Here is a 15,944-nt window from a genome sequence, read left to right on the forward strand (position 1 = left end):
AGGGCAATGTTAGGTAAAAAGAAAGGACTAAAAGCAAAGGTACATAATGTGGCTCATATACGTTTACCCACTGTATTATTCATCGAGAAGCTCTCGCTTGAAAACCCATTGTTCCCAAACTTAAAACTGTTTTTGATACAGCTGTCAAAATCGTCAACTACATAAAATCACGCCCTTTGAATGCCAGGTTATTTGCTTCACTGTGCAAAGACATGGGCTCAGACCATGAAGCATTGTTGCTTCACACAGAAATCAGATGGCTCTCTAGGGAAAAAGTTTTCACATGGCTCTATCAGCTGAGAGATGAGGTCCTCCTATTCCTTCTGGAATCAGGCTCTGAATTTAGTGTATCCATGACTGATAGTAACTGGTTAGGAAAGCTAGTGTATTTATCATGCATTTTTGATAAACTTAATGAGTTAAATCTTTCCATACGAGGCCCAAACACAAATATTTTGTCATTGTTCGACAAGAAGAGCTGAAGAGGGTAACATTGAAATGTTTCCTGAACTTGAAGATTTTGGAGAGGAAAATGAGTTATGTCTTGATAATTTGAAAGCAATAATAGTTAATCATCTTCGAAATCTTCTTAATCACATCAAGAAATACATTTTAGAAGAGTCAGATCTAGAACAGTATGATTGGATACGGCTTACGACTCAAGTTTGGGTCAACAACATTGAATGAGTTTTGGATCAGTATCGGAGGAATATCCTGGTTTATCAAAGGCAGCACTGAATATCTTAACACTGTTTGGATCGACTTATCTCTGTGAAACTACCCTCTCTGCATTAATGTATATCAAGAATAAATACCGGTCTCGATTGAATGTAGAAGATGATCTGCGAGTTGCAGTCTCCGATATCACCCCAAGATTTGAGATGTTATGTTCAAAGAAACAAGCCCATTCATCCCATTAAATTAGACAAGGTTAGATTGTATTGTACTTTAAAACTGTTTTAAAACAAATCAAACAAACTCTCTCTCTCTCTCTCTCTCTCTCTCTCTCTCTCTCTCTCTCTCTCTCTCTCTCTCTCTCTCTCTCTCTCTCTCTCTCACACACACATATATATATATATATACATATATGTATATGTATGTATGGATGGTATTTATATAGTTTGTATGTGTTCAGGTTACATACGTACTTATTTTGTTTTATAACGCAGTTATAAAAGCAAGATGTATATACAAGTAAAATCTATATCTCACTGAGGAAAATATTTTTTGCCTGGAGGGGTCGCAAAATGTTTGAAGTAAGTTTTATTGGTCGCCAAGTAAAAAAGTTTGGGAACCCCTGTTCTATTCTATCAATAATCGTGTAGCATGAATTTCGATAACCTTAAGAAATATACAGGCTGGAAGTCACCGACAGTATTCAGACGCCATTACCTGAAATCCTTAGAAGCTTTAAAATTTCCAGCAGTGGCAGCGGGAAACAGTTTCCCCTGACCCTGTCTAACTAGTTAGCCATAGATCCAGATCTCTTTTCTACCTGCCTCACTAACATCCTTCCTGCGACCCTGCCACCAGGTTCACCACTAACCTATAAACCTTAGTTGCAAAGGCTATAGAGTGAGGTTTTCCTTATTTTTTGCTAGGAATCCTCACATTTGTATATATTTCATATTGTATATATTACTTTATTTTTCATTATGATATTTTACTCCTATAATCTTTATTAGTAATAAGAGTAATCTAACTAATCTAAGTTAGTTTAAGTGTAAATTCATTAATTTGTATAATTTACAAGATTATATTTGTTTTTACTTATTTTACTTTTATTACTTTCCTTATTTTGTTTTCAATTTACCAAGCTTGTGGCAAATTCTCTGGTACTATTTCACAAAGCGACACGGGCTTGGCCCAGAAAAGGGATTTTGACGAAGGAAAAATCCCTTTTCTGGGCAATGGCCCGTGTCGCCCAGTGAAATCCCCCCAGTTTTATTATCCCCTCCCTTTAGCCCAAGATTGGTTCTCTGATATTAAAGGATGGCCGCTAGAGGCGCTGATGTTAGCGTGGGAGGGTTGGTAGTAGTAGTTGCTGTCGCAGGCTGTGTAGCAGCTCTCTCTAGCAGGGGGATTTTGTGAAGGAGATATCTAAATGACAAGAGGTCCGTGGTAGTGGCTTCACTCAGCGAGTCAGAGTACTCTGACATTCCATTTTGGTTTTTTCTCTGGTAATGTTAGCAAATTTTACCTTAGAAATATGAACTAAAAGGATATTTCACTGGGCGACACGGGCCATTGCCCAGAAATCGATTTTTCCTTCGTCAAAATCCCTTTTTTAGGGGGTTAGTGCAGGCATTGCACCTCATGTGGTGCATCATAGGCATTACATACTTGTGGTTCTTTGTAGCGCCCCTTTCATTCCCTTTTCCCCATCTTACTTTGTACCCACTCCTAACAATTGCTTCATTGTGCAATTGCGAGGTTTTTCTTGTTACACCTTCCAAACCTTTTCACTCTCACTTTCCTTTTTTGGCCTAATCACTTTCCTTTTTTGGCCTAAATTTTATGCTCTATTCTTTTAGCAGAAGTCATATGGGGACATTGCAGTGAAGTCCACAGGTCTGATAGGTTGCACATACCTAAGGCTGGGATGTATCCCAATAATTACCATTAACACACAGGCTAGGCTGCTTGTACTTTGTATTTATTTATTTAGTCGTGGGTACTAATATTTGTAATGCTGCAGAATAGTTGTGCACAAGTTTTGCTATGTACAATGTCCTATTGCTCCCTCCCCACCAAGTCATGGCTGATGTGCAAATTCATAGCATCACCCAAATTTTATACAACAAACGTATACGTACCGTAGTTAACTGATCATTGGTATATCCCCCAAAAAAACCACATTTCCCACTGAATATTCCACTACAAATGTCATAGGGAAAAAAGAAATGACTGGTTTGCCCCAGCAGTAATGGTTGAAAATGGGTGGAGTACAGGGTGTTTTTGTTGTAATACAAATGACTCGATGGCAGCCTGAATTTGCCAAATTCGTGGTAGCGATTCATTTATTTCTATAAGTGATTAGCCACGCCCATTTATGTAGCAGGGAAGAGGAACAACTACTCTAACAACTCAATTTGTTTCTGCTGCGGATACTGTCAACACAGTATTCTTCAAAACAGCTTGGGTTTTGAAATTTCATTTCTGGGCTCAGCTGTGTCGGCCTATGAAAGTATCCTTAATATCATCTTTCTAGGTAAAATATCCTAAAATTACAGAGAAAAAACAAAATTAAGAAAAAAGTCAGTAAGACTGACTCGCTCACTCTTAAAAAGAAGTGTCGGTATGAAATAGGTCGCGAGTGTGGAACACTACCACGAGACAAACACCAATTAGAACTTCCTATCAGAATCCCCCTAAGAGAGAGCCGATACCAACGGGCGATGCAGCCTCTACTACTACTACTAGAGGACGCCACGGACAGCAGCGCCCCTAGCGGTCATCCTTAATTTTTAGCGCCAGCATCTTGACGCAGTTTTCTCTCGTGCTGTTATTATTCTGGATTATCTCGTTTTCTACGATGGAACGTTCAGCAATTGCCACGGCTAAGTTAAGTAACTCATAAGTAATATTTTATCATAGTTTTATCTTCCGGGTACCAGTATTTTCCTTTTTTTTTATAGGTCATATACGGTTCCCCGGTTGTCTCGTGGCGGCCATGCTGCCTCGTAAGAATTCCGGTCCCTCCATACTGGACTTCTTATACTTATGGGCTTATTTTATCACGTTCATTGTTTTACATCGAGTTTTAGCTAGTTTAAGCCCTCTTACCATTCTCTTAGCTTGGTATTTAGGGCTATCATTATTTTATTCTGGCCCAGCATCCCGGCTCTTGCTCTACATCGGCTATCGCTGGCTCCGAGTAGGCTACTGTTTCTTGGAATAGTTGCCTCCTCCTGGGCTTCTTTCTCTTTTCCTAAAAGTGTCTCTTCCACCTTTCGATGTATTTTATTATTATTATTTAGGGTGTTAGGCTAGCCTAGGTGCTTGTTCCATGTATTGGTACAGCTTGGTTCACGTGGCCCTACCACGGTTGTGGTGATCGCGGCCTAGGCCACTAGTGGTCACGTGTTCCATAGCACCTCACCCTGCCCCTTCCCTCCTCTCTGATGTAGGGAGGAGCTGGGGGGACCCCTGGGTTGTCATAACACCTCATAGCCTTCTCTCTCATTCCGGAGGTGCCGGGGGGTTCCACCAGCAGGGGGTGGTTTAGGGCGACCACTATGAGGTACCGGGTCTCCATACGGTAGTTGGATGAGGTGGGGAGGAGTAGGCCATCCCTTCCCCCCTTTCCTCGCTCCCGCCGTGTTTCTCCGGGACCTCATTCCCCCCCATACCTATTACTCAGCCACCTCCCTTACGATACGAAAGGAGCCTTCCGTCGCAGCCGGGGCCCCTTTGGTTATAGGATATTGGCTCCGCTAGCGGGTAGGGTGGGTACTATGGATGGTCGTTTTGCTTGCCTACTATATCCTTATATCTCTCCCCCGCTACCGGAAGGGAGCTTACCCTTACCTACGCACTCTTCTAGTAGACGGGTGGAGAGAAGTTGGTTTTGATGTTGTTACTGTACTATGTTAAGGATATATACCCTAATTTAAGATATTTTACAATGAATTGTGTTTTATATAATTATGTTATCAACCATCCCCGCCATTTTCCGTTGTGGTTTCCTTTACCACCACTCCTAGTTGGTTGATTCTTGTGCCTCCGCCACTGGCGGAGCCATAGCCTTTCTTCCAACATGGTTACCACACGTATTTTAGCAGGGCTCTGGTTTCATCTAACTTTATCGCTCCGGCACCAGCGGAGCATATGTTAGGCTGTAAGTGTTTACTCTGTACTCATGTACGTTTCCACTTACAGGCTACCAACTGTCAGGTCCTCGCTTGCAATGCGACGCTGCATGACCCCTGCGGACACGATGAGTGCAGGTCTCACGCCCCTTGTGCCACCCTGTTCAACGAGTCCATCGTCTGGGCATCCGAGGCCTGCACCATTTGCTACGACCTGGTCGGTCAGCTGGTTGATGGGGTAAGACCATTATAAGGTTATTTATCAATTTACTAACACTTTTAGTTCGTAAGTTTGTTAACCCTGTCCGCAATTGGTAGCTAATTCAGCCTTTCTTTCAGGCTAGCGGTGTGAGGGAAGTCGCCCTCGCCACTCTGAAAGCGTGGGTAGGCGGCTTTGGAAAGAACGCCGCCAAGGGCCAGCCCTACATACTGGATAGAAAGCTGGCCATCCAGATCTTCCCTGCGGGCAAGTCGACGGGCTACGTCGACCCCGTGTCCGCTGCCCCCGTAATAGCCGCCATCCAGCAAGATCTCCAGCAGTCGTTGGGGCTCGTAGCCGCCCAGGAGCCAGTCCCGGACGTCGCCGGCCTGGACCTGAACCTCGAGCCAATGGCGGTAGTGAGTGAGGATTTGTTGGTTGAGGTAGGTTTGTCGGGCGCCCAAGGTCTTTCCTTGGGCGCTCCTGGATCTTCTCCTGTCCCTTCCTCTTCCGCCTCTTTCCAAGGCTTTCCGGGATCTGAGATCCCTAGCCGCACTCCCGCTCTCTCTGTACCTCCTAAGGAGAAGGGAAAGAGAGAACCGAAGACTCTGTCTAAGTCGACTTCTAGAAAGTCGTCTTCGTCTTCTTCGGCTAGGAAGTCATCGACTTCTTACGCCGACGCGGTGAAGGCTAAGCCAAGCTCTTCCCAGTCGAAGAGCTCTAGAGGCAAGGCTTCGAAGGAGAAAGCTCGCGCTACCTCCGAGTCGTTGCCTTCTCCCGCCTCCGTTGCCCCCTCTCCGGCTATGCCGGCAGGGGTAGCAAGCACCAGCTCCTGCGTTCCTTCTCCTGTCTCACCAGGAATGATGGAGCAGGTAGGAGTGATGGTTGGTTCTCAAATCTCAGCTTGGGGAACCCGTTTTGAGCAGATGTTCGCACAATTGTCGAGCACTCTGTCTCAAACTGGACAGACCGTCCAGGAACTCTCGAATAGAGTAAGAGAGACTGAGGATCGGATGACTGGGCTATCCCAGGCTCCTCCCCCAGTATCCCCTGCTTCTAGCACGGGGATCCTCCAACTCCCGTCTTACGACTCTCTGCCAACTTTCTCTATGGAGAACCCATGGAGAGTAGCGGCCTACGCTCCCTTTAAGGACGGGATGATTTCGATCCCGGAGTTTGGCACTCGAAGGATTGAGGACTTCGAGTTCTACTCCGTCCGGGTCTGTCACAGCCTTTCATCGGGTATGCTAGGCTGACACCAAACGCTCTTACAAGGGAGGACAAGATCTCGAAGGAGTCTGTCCTCTACAGTAGAGACCACGCCCAACGGGTGGAATGGGTTCACTGCCTTGAGGACTGGGAGTGTACTAATACTAAACTCCAGGCCTATAAGAGCCCCTTCACTATTTTCGCCACGGAAGAGGAGGTCTCTCCTTCCGTTCGCCACGAAATTGGTGGAGAAGGCTCTTCAGGCAGTCCTCAAGGATGAGCCCCTTCCGCAGTTGAGAGAGTCGGAGTCCACTTCACTCTTTCCCGCCTTCGGAGAGTTATGGGAAACCTGCCAGCTACTTTCACGCAGGGTAAACTCAAGCCGGACTGCGCTATGGACCAGTTCGGTGAGAAGTTGCCTAGGCTGCCGGACTCCCTATCCAGGCAGAGTTCGATGCGCGAACTAGGTTTGGCAGGTCCCTTAACTCTATCATAGTCACGGAAATGGCTGCGCTGTCTTATGCGAACGAACCGCTATTCAAGATCTTAGCGAAATCACAATTTCACACGGTTCTGCTAGACGCTTTTGACTTCTTCCAAGCCAGGAAGAACGTCGGAAGCATGTTCTTCAAGAGTGTACTATCAGGCACGAGCCTAATAGACTCTTGACTGCCAGCATGTGGGGAGCGGATCTCTTCCCAGAGTCAGCAGTGAACGAAGTTCATCACGAAGCTGCTAGACTCAACCAGAGCCTTAGAGCTAGGTGGGGCATTTCCTCTAATAAGAGGAAACAGGAATCCGTTCCACTGCTGGCAAGAAACCAAAGAAGGCTGGTAGGAGGTTCAGCCATATAAAAAACTCCAGCCTCAGCAGCAGTTTGTGCAGGCGGTCCCAGTCACCCAACAAGGACAACCTGCTACATCTAAACAAACTCAGCCTTTTCCTCCTGGTGCCCACAGCAATCCCAGCCTTCGACCTCCTATGCCATCTCGCCTGCCTTTAACCCTGCTATGAGGGTCAAGGCTACTCTCAATCGAGGGGTAGGGCGAGAGGTTACTTTCGTCACCGTGGCGCAGGAAGGGGTGCAAGGAGTAAGCAGTTCAGAGGAGGGCGTGGTGGCCAACCCGCCCATCAGCAATGAGGCTCTCCAGGTAGGAGGGAGGCTGTTCCTCTTCCGCCACAGGTGGGGGTTCAGCAGTTGGGCACAGAGCATAGTGTCCAAAGGATTAGGCTGGAGCTGGATCCAAGATCCTCCTCCAATCAAATCATTCCATCAGGTACCGTCAAAGGAATTGATAGATTACGCGGAAGAACTCCTTCAGAAAGGAGCTATTGCGAGAGTCAAGCATCTAAAATTTCAAGGTCGCTTATTCAGCGTTCAAAGAAGGCTCAACAAAAAGAAGGGTAATCTTAGACTTGTCAAAGCTAAACCTCTTTCATTCGCTGCGACAAGTTCAAGATGCTTACCCTCTCGCAAGTAAGGACCTTACTGCCGCGTGGAGCCGTCACATGCTCCATCGATCTTACAGACGCATACTATCATATCCCTATAGCCAGGCACTTCCGCCCATTCCTAGGATTCAGGCTAGGAAATCAGACATTCTCATTCAAAAGTGATGCCCTTCGGTCTGAATGTAGCCCCCAGGGTATTCACAAAGATAGCAGAAGTGGTTGTACAACAATTGAGAGCTCAGGGAATCATGGTAGCGGCATACCTCGACGATTGGTTAATCTGGGCACCAACAGTCGAGGAATGTCTCAAAGCTACCAAAAAGGTAGTTCGCTTTCTGGAACATCTGGGGTTCCAGATAACAAAACGAAATCCAGACTTGTTCCGGAATCTCGTTTTCAGTGGCTAGGAATCCAGTGGGATTTGTCCTCCCACAATCTATCAATTCCAGTAGCCAAACGGAAGGAAATAGCAAAATCTGTCAGGCAATTTCTCAAGTGCAAACAAACGTCAAGAAGAAACCAGAGAGAAATCCTAGGGTCTCTTCAGTTTGCTTCAGTAACAGATATCCTTCTCAAAGCAAGGTTAAAAGATATAAATCGAATTTGGCGGTCAAAAGCAAACTCCAAATATCGAGACAAGTTGTCAGTGATCCCACAGATCCTCCGCAACCAACTACGGCCTTGGTCAAGAGTACAGAACCTAGCCAAGAAAGTGACCCCTTCAATATCCCCTCCCAATGTTAACCATCACACGGACGCATCCCTGTCCGGTTGGGGGGGATACTCTCAGTTCAAACAGGTTCAGGGACTTGGTCAGTTCAATTTCGCCAGCTCCACATAAACGTGTTGGAAGCAATGGCAGTATTTCTTACTCTGAAGAGACTTCTTCCCCCGAAAAAGTCTCATCTAAGGCTAGTTTTGGACGTGCAGTAGTAGTTCATTGCATCAACAGAGGAGGGTCCAAATCCAAGCATGTGAACCATGTCATGATAGCCATCTTTGCATTAGCAAGCAAACACAAATGGCATCTGTCTGCCACTCACCTGGCAGGAGTAAGAAATGTGATAGCGGACGCCCTGTCCCGGTCAGTCCCTCTGGAATCAGAGTGGTCTCTGGACGTCGGGTGTCATTCCAGTGGGTAAGCCGGAGAGTCCCAGGTCTCCAAGTGGACCTCTCGCCTACACAAGCGAACCACAAGCTCCCTTGCTATGTGGCCCCCAACCTGGACCCTCTGGCTTATGCCACGGACGCCCTGTCGTTGGATTGGAATCAATGGAGGAGAATTTATGTTTTTCCTCCAGTGAATCTTCTCCTGAAAGTCCTAGACAAACTAAGGTCTTTCAAAGGGATAGTAGCTCTGATTGCACCGGACTGGCCCAAGAGCAACTGGTATCCACTTCTCTTGAATTGGGTCTCCGACCTCAACGGATCCCCAATCCCAAACTATCACAATCAGTACAAATGAGGACTGTGTTTCGCTTTCCTCAGGACCTCTCCAGACCCTAACTTTATGGACTTCATGAAGTTTGCGGCTAATAAGATGCTAACATTGATCCACAAGAATATTCTCTTCCTGGAATCAGATAAGAGGGAGTCAACCATCGGACAATATGACTCGGCTGTTAGAAATTAGCATCTTTCTTGAGAGAATCGAACACTGCAACCATGACAGTTAATTTGGCTATATCCTTTTTCAGATCTTTATTTGAAAAAGGTTTAGCAGCTAGCACGATTACCACTCACAAGTCGGCTTTGAAGAAAATCTTTCAAGTAGGTTTTCAGTAGATTTAACTGAATCTTATTTCACATCTATTCCTAAAGCCTGTGCTAGACTTAGACCTTCTCAGAGGCCTACTACAGTTTCATGGTTCTTGAATGATGTTCTCAAACTAGCTTCAGATACTGACAACTCATCTTGTACATTCATAATGCTCCTGAGGAAGACTCTATTCTTATTAAGCCTAGCCTCAGGAGCAAGAATTTCAGAACTGTCGGCTCTATCCAGAGATGCGGGTCATGTGGAATTCCTCCCATCAGGAGAAGTTCTACTTGCTCCGGATCGTAGCTTTTTAGCCATGAAGATCCTCTTGTAAGGTGGGCTCCTTGGAAGGTTATCCCACTTCCACAGGATCCTTCTCTCCTGCCCAGTATCAACCCTTAGAGCCTTTCTATCTCGTACTTCTTCTAGATCCTCGGGTGCTCTCTTTATGAGAGAAAAAGGTGGTACTTTGTCAGTTAAAGGTATTAGGCAACAAATCCTTTACTTCATTAAACAAGCCAACCCTGAGTCATTCCCAAAAGCACACGATATCAGGGGAGTAGCCACCTCTATTAACTATTTCCAACATATGAACTTTGAGGATCTTAGGAAGTATACTGGATGGAAATCCCCGACAGTCTTTAACAGGCATTATCTAAAGTCCTGGAATCTTTAAAGTTTTCAGCAGTAGCAGCGGGAAACATAGTTTTCCCCTGATACTGCTTAGTAGTTGTAGTATTGATCCAGGTCTCCTTTCTACCTACTTCAACCAACATGCCTCAACCTATCTCCAGGCTACTCATCATCATAGCCTTAGCCGTTGTGTGTTATAGTGGTCTGTCCCTTATTTTTTTGCTAGGGACAACCACATTTGTACTGATATGTACTCCAGTGGTCCTACCCTTATTTTTATACTAGGTTAGGCCACAATATGTTTGTATAAATTTTCCATTTAGACTTGTGATAACTTCAGTCACAATGTGTTTGTATATATTTGAATTAGTTGTATTATTTGTATTAATGATGGATTTGAGTGTACCTACCCTATTTTTTATGCTAGGGTAGGACACATGTATGTCTATAATTGTACTTATATGCTCTAAATAAAGTAAATTCAAACATTTCTTTGTTTTACATGCATATTATGTTATTGTTACTACCATTTAAGTACTTTAGTTTTACTAACATTCTGTTATTGTTTACCATAGTTAGTTTAAGTACTTATTTTGTATGCTGTATTTTGATTTACTCATATTATAATCCATCATTTTAACATGTTTTTCATTTTTTTTCCTTTTCCATCTTGTCTGTTTCCTCTGGTACTCTTTCATAGGCCGACACGAGCTGAGCCCAGAAAAGGGATTTTGACGAAGGAAAAATCTATTTCTGGGTGATTGGCTCGTGTCGCCCTATGAACCCATCCCTTTTTATGGTTTCCTTTCCCCCCCTTGCAGGACAAGATGTAATTATGTTTTAATTAAGGATGACCGCTAGGGGCGCTGCTGTCCGTGGCGTCCTCTAGTAGTAGTAGTAGAGGCTGCATCGCCCGTTGGTATCGGCTCTCTCTTAGGGGGATTCTGATAGGAAGTTCTAATTGGTGTTTGTCTCGTGGTAGTGTTCCACACTCGCCCCTATTTCATACCGACACTTCTTTTTTAAAAGAGTGGAAGCGAGTCAGTCTTACTGACTTTTTTCTTAATTTTGTTTTTTCTCTGGTAATTTTAGGATATTTTACCTAGAAAGATGATATTAAGGATTACTTTCATAGGGCGACACGAGCCAATCACCCAGAAATAGATTTTTCCTTCGTCAAAATCCCTTTTGTCTTCTCAGAATTGGTGAAGTATTCACATATGGTAGCCTCTCTGCATTGTTTTGTTTGTATAGATTGCTATTACTATTGTGAATTTGTTAGCCTCTGACACTAGTCTTTTCGTTTCCAGTATTGCTTAAGTAAAGGCTACAATACCCAGATGACAAATTTTCATATGACTCTCACACCCTTTGCTCTAATTGTAGAGGACAAGTATGCAATGTGCACGTGCCGTGTGATGAATGCAAGGATTAGAGTGACCAGCAATGGAGGACTTTAGATTCTCACTTGAATAAATTAGAGTGAAACCGTAAGAGGAAGACAGCTATTAAGGCCAGCTCAAAAAAGGGATTTTGACGTAGGAAAAATCTATTTCTGGGCGAGGAAGCCTTGTCGCTCCGTGAAATGTGTCCTCTTTAGCTAGATAGGCTAAAACATCTCAATCTAGTAGTGTCAATGTTCCTGTTGTTTCTCTTCCTATTATTCTTGTTTCTCCTGCTCCAATCCATTTTCCTAGACCCCCCACTCCTTCTCCCGATCCCCACACTTCTGAACCCAGTCACCTTGCCAGCCTAGAGAGTAAATTTGATAGAAAATTAAATTTAGTAGTGAGTATGGTGGCCAAGTGGTAGGTGGTCATCATTGCAAGTGTTATTTGCTAAATTTGAGAAAAGTAGTGCCGGTGGAGGAGATGGCTGGCTGTACATCCCGCTGATTCTACTAGGCAAAGGTTACTACCATACTCTCCCGAACCTGGGAGGAGGCATACTGGAGGCCCAAGGGAGGTCAGTCGCCAACTCAGACCAAGCTGTTTTATCCCAGGTTGCGCCGAGAGACAATTGCTGGAAAGGTGTCTCAGAAGTGTATTGTCTTTCATCAAGTTTGGGAGAGACTTCTCCGAACAAGGGGCGCCAATGGCGTTTTCCTGATGAATCTTGCCTCTTGAAGAGGCAGTCTTCATTCAGGGATCAATCTCCGCTGCTGCCTGTCAAAAAGTTGAGGGATCCTCCCTTCATTCCTCATCCTTCTTGCAGCAAGTGGGATAGCCCTGAGCATTTCTCTTTGTCTGAGCAGCAAAGAGGACATCTAGCCACTCTTGTTTGTAAATTTGTCAGATCTCATGAAGTGCTATATGCTCTACTTCTGGTGATTTTCATCATTCTTTGCCTGGGCACCCTCTTTCAGATAGCTCTTTTATAGGATGTCCTGATCCGACTGACTGGTTGGAAGCAATGGAAGTTCCCAAGCCTCTTGTAGTACCCAGGCGCCCTGAAACATCCAGGCATCCTGGAACACCTTTATCTTTTACGTTATCTTCAGGATGTGGAAACAATTTATAGTAGTAATTGTATAGTACCTTAGAACCATTGTCCTAAGCAGGTGTAGTGGTGGACGCAGAAGTGTAGGCAGTGTTCCTTCCTAGAAAATATTTTTTTCTCTCACCTTGAATATGGTGTTGAGTTCTAGGGGAGTCTGGGGGTCCAAGTACTTGGAGTGCCCACCAGTTTTATGTTGGGTAGTGGTCATGTTTTTAATGTTGATGTAAATGTAATTGCATCTATTTTGTATAAGTGACTAAATAATCTGGTTTGTTGGTTGTTGGTACCAACTCCTGGGTAGGGGCTATTGTTTTTACCCTGTTGACCTATGGTCATATCCTTTGTCACAAGCTGTATGATAACATCTTGTCAGCATTTGTAACAATACTCCTTTGCTGCAGGGTCCTATGTTAGTAGAGACAGTTCTGGCCTATACAGTCATATCCTGCAAGTTGAGAGGAGCGCCAACCAGAGGCAGTAATTACCTGCGCAGCTCCCTCAACAGGTAAGAAACAATTCTTGTTGTTTCTTACCCATTAGCGTAATTGTTCCTCTTCCCTGGTACGTAAAGGGTCATGGCTAGTCATGTATAGAAACAAAAGAATCCCTAACAGTAATTACTGGGTAAGTATGTATATAAAATTTTATTTTATCATAAAATGTCAAATTTATTTTTCTGTGCTGTGTACTGTACATCTTGTTGAATAAGCTGAAATGCCATAAGTAGCCTGTTAAGTCTTCATAGAACTAAATATGTGCTATTTTGTGAGAAAATAGGAAAAAAGTAACCTGTGATCTAGTGTTAAACGGTCATTGATATTGACTTCAGTGAACATCCATTTAGAAAATATAATCTGTGCTGTATGGTTTATGTTAGATAAAAAATTCTTTAAAGGATTTTTAAAAGTTTTTCTGGAGAACTGCAGTCTTAAGTGATTAATTTATTGACCACATTTATATACTAGTGCTCATTTCATTTTATTTTTCAGAATTATCGTCGTATAAGAAGAATGGGCAAAGTTTTTCCATTCTTTAGCTGACAATGGAGAAAGAGTTAAGTTTTATTGGTTTTTGCTTCAAGGCTCAATATTTATTTTTAATAACTTTATTTACTTTTCCAATACAGACCCATGAACATTTGACTAGGAAAACAAGTCTCATAATAGCAAGGGATCATAAATGGACTAACCTTTTAAAGTAGAGCAATAATTTTGTTAGTTTGGGTGAGCCCAGTAAATTCACAGTGTTCAGCCATCTGTTTCCAGTATACCACCCTCTTAAAATAATTGATCACAAGGATTTGAATAATGAAGTGTGGCACAGGGTGACCAGACGACCCGTATTTGACGGGATCGTCCTATATTTATGACATTTGTCCCGTGTCCCATATCAACCCTCCCTGGGATGCCTTTTGTCCCGTATTTTCAATATTTGAAAAAAAAAAACAATATACTAGTGAAAGTTGGCAAAATACAGGGTATGTATACACAAACCAAACACTATCTCTTGAGGGCAGCTGGATCAGTGCAACATATGACAAATGAAAAATAATATACTAACAACAATGAAGAAAATACTTTTGAAAGGATTATGGAAAGTTTTCATCATATGTATTTTGTTGTCTGCAATTTATTTAATATATTATGGCAAGTGACTTTAGTTATAATATCCTTTAAAGCTGCAAAGCATGCTTGATTGCACTATTGTAATGCTTTGACTCATGTAAAGAACAGCTGTTTGTAACAAAATCTACAATGAACGCACTTCAAAACAAAAGAAAAGTCAGTGAAGTGGCCCTGGACAATCTGGACCCAGAAGGAATTCGCACTGCGTCACCGAGTGCGTGACTTCACATAATTTGTGTAACTATATTGTTTAACTACCGCTCCAATTTATGTGTCCCTTATTTCAGTTTTCAAAATCTGGTCACCCTGGTGTGGCAATGCATAGGTATTGTGACAAAACATGGTCAGTAGTCCAGTACCTAACTGTACATGTGAATAGTACCCTGCCGTCTAGATATGTGAGAACTTTTGAACTATTAAAACTAATATGTAGCAAATAAAAATATTAACAAAGGAATTTCCTCCCATACAGAAAGAGGGAGGCAGTGAAATGTCAATTGCCAGTAAAATTCCTTTAACAAAATGCACTGAAAGGAATAGTATAGATTGGATATCTTATTCCTAATGAAATTCACTTGAAAAAAGATCAGATCTTCAAACACAGGAACAATAGTAAATGACAGCAAAAACTTGTGTAATACATATTATGGGAAAGCAAAAATTAGACTACAGTAGTACCTTCTATGAATATTCAAGAAAGAGTAGGGAGTTGTCACACACACACAAGAAAGTTAAGTTTTAATAACAAAAGTAACACTTTCTAAAGAGAACAGCTGTGAAAAGGTGCAAAGCAACATTAGAAGTGTTAAAGAGTAAGGAATTTAAAAACAAGTCATAAACTTACATATTTACTAGGAATTGGAATGTAAATAAGTATAACAGTGCTCAAAAGACTCAAGCAAAATTTTGAGACAATTTTGGGAGCTCATAACTTTTAAACTATTCTAGCTATGACAGTCAAGTTTTACAGGCTTCACTACCTTGTATGCTAATTCTACCTGTTTTCGGCACCGAATGCACTAAGATTTATCTAAGTATTTGCATAGTTGTCCTTTCCAAAATGGAGTACATTAAGCAATGTATGTACAAATACTTGACCAGTTTGCAGTTTATCATTTGGTATTGCAGGAATCTGATAAATTTTGGTAAGCAGGAATTGTTTTAAGTGCTACATAATTTGCTCAGTTTATGATCTAAGCTAGAGAATCTTAAAGATGAACAGATTTCATGTTTCTTCCCCCAATGTTGAAAGAAAGAACATTGAGATTAGCAACCATACTACCGTATATGAATTTGTTCCTACAGAGATACAAACCTTTGCTCTTTGCATAAGGATTTAGCTTGCAAACATGAGCTAGAATGGCCATTCAAACTTATTGACAAAGTAGTAAACTACTGACAAATAGGGGTAAGCCCTACCTACCTGTCAATCTGCACTCCTCTTTGCATCTGGCTGCCGTCAAGTTCAGACATCTTTCGCAACTCTGCTTGACTTTTGCTGTTCAAACTTTTTTTTTTACTATTATTAAACAAGTTTAGAGTGTTCTCCCTGCTTTTCTATGGTCAGATGAACATAATAACAAGTAATTATTTCATCCCTTCTTACTGCAGTCCATAGAAATTACTGAGAGAGTTTACTTTGTTACATGGCATAGGGGTCAGGTTAGGTTTGCAGATGGTCCAGGGGTATTCTCCCTATCTTTCCTTGGTCGAGGAAGCAGGGAGATAGGGAAACATTTCAACTATTCCCCAGCTAT

At 42.8% G+C, this 15,944-nt stretch overlaps 1 protein-coding gene across 3 annotated transcripts in view; it reads left to right on the forward strand.

Annotated features, from left to right (window-relative positions):
• Nucleotides 1–15,944, forward strand: part of LOC135216746 (zinc finger protein 91-like) — a 70,322-nt gene that overhangs the window by 10,050 nt on the left and 44,328 nt on the right. For all 3 annotated transcript variants that reach the window (XM_064252220.1, XM_064252218.1, XM_064252219.1), the window contains exon 2: nt 13,552–13,615. In XM_064252220.1, the coding sequence (XP_064108290.1) occupies nt 13,605–13,615 (11 nt within the window). In that variant the 5' untranslated portion in view covers nt 13,552–13,604. The remainder of the gene's footprint in view (nt 1–13,551; nt 13,616–15,944) is intronic.

The sequence above is a fragment of the Macrobrachium nipponense genome, chromosome 6 (genome assembly GCF_015104395.2).
Source record: "Macrobrachium nipponense isolate FS-2020 chromosome 6, ASM1510439v2, whole genome shotgun sequence".
Classification (NCBI taxonomy): Eukaryota; Metazoa; Arthropoda; class Malacostraca; order Decapoda; family Palaemonidae; genus Macrobrachium; species Macrobrachium nipponense.